The following is a 5,327-nucleotide window of genomic DNA, read 5'->3' as shown; positions in this document are numbered from 1 at the left end:
GACCTTCCCATGGTCATTGCTGAAGGGGGTTGAGGTAAGGAGAGGCCTTGATGAGGGCACTTGATGCTGTTGTCCTTGGAACTTCCACCAAGACCTTTCTCTTCCCAGGTGTTAACTAGTGCTGGGCTCAGGGCTCAAAACCTTCAAAGCCAGCAGGGCTTCAGCCACCACCTGCTCCTGCCAGCAGGTCCTCCTGGTGCTCAGTTCACTGGAGCCTCTTCCCATTAGCAGGTCACTGCGACCAGTGGATTAGAGCCTGGCAACAGGGACACTGACACATGCAAGCCCTGAAACTGCAGAGCCTGCTCCACTACACAGCAAAATAGGTCGTGCATCAGCAAATGAAAAAGGACAGATGGTGTCTGCTAATACAGCTTAGTTTATGGCCTGCAAGATTAACTCACGAGTTGTCATGTCTGCAGAAAATAGGAAATGGGTGGGTCGGCTGTAGGAAACGTGTGGTGGGCCCAGCCCTACCTGTCTGTGGGATGCAGCAGCTGGAAAGGATGTCTGAGATGCTGTGAGCTTTTGAGATGCTGCTGAAGGGCTGCTGGGGTCTCTTTGTGGGTCTGGGCACTGGAGCTGGTGCATTGCCCCAGGTCCTCCCTTCCAGCTCTGGTTCCCATACTCCTGCTGTAGGGGGAAAGCTGCTAAGGAATGCAAGGACCTCCAGCAGAGACAGGGAGACTGGTTGTGGTGTGTGCACCATCAGCAGCCTTGCAGAAGCCCACAGCTTCCTGTCCTGTGTCACCTGCAGGACAGCCTCCAGTTCAAGCTGCTGAACTCCCAAGCACCCATGTGTCTGCAGGAGTGAGACAGAAAGCTGAGGCAGAAGCCCCAGGTCCTTTCGATGCCTTCTCTGTGACACACTGTTCTCCTTTCCTGGAAACCAGGCCAGTGCCTCACTCTGTTCTCCTTGAAGAAATCAAGCCCTGTGCCAGTGCTCCAGCTTCTCTCCATCTGCTCTCTTGAGGGCAGAACAAACCCTTCCTCAGTCCTCCACAAATGGTCCTCCTGAAGATTTCACCTTGATCCTTCCCCACTGAGTCCCCAGCCACTGCCACCTCAGGCAGCTGCCTGTTGCTATCAGAGGTGTCTGTCACCCCCACCTTCTTCTAGCCACAACCAGGCTCTGGGGTTTTCTCCAGTGACTAATTTGCTTGTGTTTATGCCAAGGCCAAACACATAATTGTCTGTTTAACAACTTGGGTGAGGAGAGAGTCTGGCTGCTTCCTTGTACTGTAGGGATCAGACCTGCACCTTCCTGCTGGCAGCTCCATAAAGTTATAAATCCCTGTCGTTAAGGAGAGCAGGTCACCAGTAAGAGTGACTTGAGAGTGGAGGTCATTGTCACTTCTGTCCCCAAAGCTGTAGAGTGGGTGTGCAGGGCAGCAGGTGTAGAAAGAAATCAGAACAGCTTGTGCTTTTATTACAAAAGGAAAAGCTTCTTTTGTGGAGGGGAGAAGCACGTCAGATTACTGTTACTAGGAAGTGCTTTACACTCTTTACCTTAACGTCAGTGCTGAAGTAAGATGGTCATTCTCTCTGTGTCCCTGTTTGGGGTCCCCTTTGGATGCCTGGTTGTCAGGGCCAAGCCCGTGTCCCTCCTGGCTGGCAGAGCCCTGGAGGAGACAGGATGGTGAGCTCTATGGACATGCCAGCATCCAAGTTCTTCCCCCTCAAAATTTCCCCACCTCCCACCTCTTTTATCAGCTGCTGACAAGACTTTCCACGTGTGTAGGCAGCTCCCAAGCTTATAACATGATTCCCTGCTCCACCCACCTCTATCCAAGATTTCAAGGAGGGGGAGCACAGCATTCCCCAGTCTGCAGGCCTCTTCTGCCAGGGATGAGCGATGCTTTCAGAGAGCTCCATGTGGGAACTCTTTCAGCATCTTCCCCAGAAAGTCACAGCAGGGAATGGAAGATTGCTGTGCTGTGTGTGAGCGTGTTGGGAGGGAGCAGAGTGGGATGGGAAGATGGAGGGGAGAGGGGGTGTAACCACAGAGTAAACCAGAACAATCCTCTTGGAAGAGCCTTGAATTTCTGATCCCAGGGCTCCCATCTCCTGCTTTTTGCTCTTCACTTAAAAGAATGTCAGTCCTTGTTTCGCCCAGCAGAGAAAAAGGGAGTTGAGCAGAATCATCTTTCCCTTCCCTGAACACATCTCGGGGGACCACGAGAGGCAAACAGAACATGAACTAACTAGATCAACCCAGAAAGATTTGCACGCTGGGGAGAGCCCTCCCCAGCCACTGGTGTCTTCCCTGGAGACACATAAACGGCCGTTAATGACATCTCCATCTGAGAGATGATCAGAGTGCATGTCATTACAACCCAGTGCTTCCCCAGGGCCCAGGCAGAGGATGACCCCAGTGAGCTCCAGCCCTTGAACACACAGCTGCTACCTCATGAATGCAAAGCATCCCTCACCACAGATCTCAAAGCTCTCAGGCTTAAGCTTCACTGAACCCCTCTGACAGACCAAGATTGCCATCCCTGCTGGGCACATAGGGAGCTGGGGCCCGGAGAGGAGGAATTAAGGGAGGCCCACATACTCCTGAGATGAATCTTCAGGGCAGGGAGATGGGACAAGACTCCCTCCCTGCACATCTGAGAGGTTTAAAACTACCTTTGTGCTACTTGGGTCTGTCTGTCTCTCTCACCTTCATCTCGATGCTGTGACCACATGTAGCAACCTCTGGGGTTAGTCTGAAAGGTGTCACAGCAGGTGCCTGGCTGTGCCCTGTGAGAGGTCCTTGGGGACAGACCCTGAAGACTGATATCCTCATTTTGGAACTGGTGAATTCTGATGTTTCTGGATCCCCTTAAGAACCCTGGGTGTCCCACCCAAGCAGGACCAAAGGTCTCAACCTGCTGAGACCAGAGCTGAGTCATTCCCAAGTGCCCCTGTCTGGCAACAAGGAAGAATTCCTGGTGTAAAACTGTTCCTCTCTTTCCCCCATTTCATCGTGTCTGTGGCCATTTCAGAAAGCAGCAACATGAACTGGATTCTCTCTAAACTCCATCTGCTCTGCAACACAACCTGTGACCCATGAACAAACTGCCCAGCCCTGTCTGGCTAGAGAGAGAAAAACCCTGAGGAGACCCACGCACTTCTGCAGAAAACGGTGTGTTCCAGGGAAGGGTTCACACCTCGGTGCCAGAATGACCTGGAGGTTCTTTGTCTGTCCCAAAATAGCTGTTTCAACACCTCCCTGTGTCCTGCAGACCAGGCACAAGAGCAACAGGCAGTTCTTTACCATACCTGTGCCAGCTGGGTAACCAGGAAAGGGGAGGCTGGCTAAGGGGAGGTGGAAGGAGCTGGAGTTTCTTTTTCATCAGATGCAAACCCAAGCTGGTGTGCCTGCCAGCACCCCACCACAGCAATATTGCCAGCCATGGCACACCCCAGTTCCCTCCATGCAAATCCTCCCAGTCTGAGAGCTGGGTTTCACAATCCCTTCCCGGCAGCCAGCCTCTGCTTTCAGTCTCTGAATTACGAAGGGGAGTTTTCATTACATCACCACAGGCTCTTCCTCCTTGCAGCCAGTGACAGAGCTGTCATTCTGCTTTGTGGGGGGGTTTTGAGGTGTGTGGGTGGCTGGGGTAATTCTCTGGAAAACGGCTCTGTGCTTCCCAAAGGCAGGTTCAGGCCAGCCCAACCTCCCTGGCTGCTCCAGCCAGGCTGGGAACAGCATTGGGCAGAGTGGGTTGGCTCCAGCTGGTGCCTGGACAAAGCAAGTCCTGCACTGCTGCTGGAAGCTTTCCTGGGAGATACAGCATTTTCAGGCTGTTTTAAAAGCTGCCTGAGCCAAATCCTGCCCTGATTGAAGCAGCAGGGTTGGCAGTCAGCAGTCTGCCAGCTTTTTGCCAGCGTAAGCAAGAGCAAATTTCCCTATCAGAGTTGAGATTTGCAGAGCACCTCACTGAAGCATTTGAATTCTCCTCCCTCCCAATTGTTATTCGTATTTTTTTCCTGTTTATCTATTCAAATTTCCCTCAGTTTAACGGTCAGACTGGTGACTGTTTCCCTGCAATCCCAGGGAGGGGCTGAGCTGATCTCACTCCCAATCCGGTGACTTTCCAACCTCCTTTCCCTGGCAGCCTGTTTCCCTGCCCTCTCCTTCCCAGCACCACATCCTGGCTGGCTTTCTATTTCTTTCCCCAGTTTGAATCAAAACAAACTACTGGGTTCAAACTGCTCCCTCATCAGGAACGTGCTGAGCTGGAGTCTCTGCTCCTGGCAAGGGCTGTGGAAACTCACCACAGAGAAACACCTCAGCCCTGGAGAACTTGTTTCCAAGTAGATGGTATGTCTGGACCACGGCAGGATCAGGACAGTTAGGAGTCTATATCTGAGCTCCAGAAAAGCACTGAGTTCCCTTAAAACATACAAAGAGGTCTGTGCAGCTCAGGAGCAGGGAAGATGGCTCTGAAGTCTGGATTTACCCTGGCCTTCCTCAGCCCTGTTTGTATCATGGCTCCTCATACAAGGGGATGAAGAGTCATTTCTGCCCCATCAGCACGTTCAGAGCTGATGCCTTTCCCAAGCACTCCAGATGGTTTTGCTCTCTGTCTCTCTGTGTTTGCACTACTGGTAACTCAGGCCTGTCTCACATTTTAGCTTTTGAGATCAAACCTTCCCACAATTAGTTCCAGCCCGTGCTCTTGCGCTGCAGAGGACGTAGGGCTGAGCTGTGAGAGCTGTCTGGGAGATCCATCCCACACACAAGTCCTGCTCAGGTTTCTCTATTTCAGTCAGGAGTGTGATTTTTCTACTGAAATCATCAAACCAAGACAGTGTCTGCTACAGATGGGTAGTGAGAGCCATTTAAAGATGCCTCATGCCTGACCCGTCTCAGACAGGAATAACTAATTGCAATACAATCTTGTTTTACACCAGTACAACATCTCTCCTTCCTTTCTCTGGCTTTCCTTTCCCACTAGTGAAACAGGGAGAGGATCTTTTCATCTATCAGGATACACCAGGAACTCCACACCAGAAGTATCAGAGAAATGCTAAGTATCTTCATGCTTGTCCATGGACCTGCCAGAGACCAAACCTCAGCAGCTCACACTGCTCAGGGGCTCTGCAGGCACCCTGGGAGTATCTCTGCCTCTCCTGGAGCAGAACTGTTTGGCTCCCTCACTAAATCAGCTTGCTGATAACAGCCTGCTTGATCCCAGGCAGGAATTTAATACTCTGAGGCCAATCCTAAGTGTGGTCCAGAACTTCCAGCTGGGCCAAAGCCATGTGTGCTGTGGCAGGGATGCTGGGGCACAGCAGAGGGGAGGGAGAGCTGGCAAATGTCTGGGGGTTGTAGG

General features: G+C 52.0%; 1 protein-coding gene across 1 annotated transcript in view; it reads left to right on the top strand.

Annotated features, from left to right (window-relative positions):
- Positions 1–1,532: 1,532 nt before the first annotated feature.
- Positions 1,533–5,327, top strand: part of RNF19B (ring finger protein 19B) — a 19,672-nt gene continuing 15,877 nt past the window's right edge. The window contains exon 1 of the mRNA XM_010000619.1: positions 1,533–1,639. Within this exon, the coding sequence (XP_009998921.1) occupies positions 1,533–1,639 (107 nt within the window). The remainder of the gene's footprint in view (positions 1,640–5,327) is intronic.

Source organism: Chaetura pelagica, unplaced genomic scaffold (genome assembly GCF_000747805.2).
Source record: "Chaetura pelagica isolate M959 unplaced genomic scaffold, ChaPel_1.0 scaffold676, whole genome shotgun sequence".
Lineage (NCBI taxonomy): Eukaryota > Metazoa > Chordata > Aves > Apodiformes > Apodidae > Chaetura > Chaetura pelagica.
The sequence above is the reverse complement of the archived record's forward strand: the minus strand, read 5'-3'. Positions and strand labels throughout refer to the sequence as shown.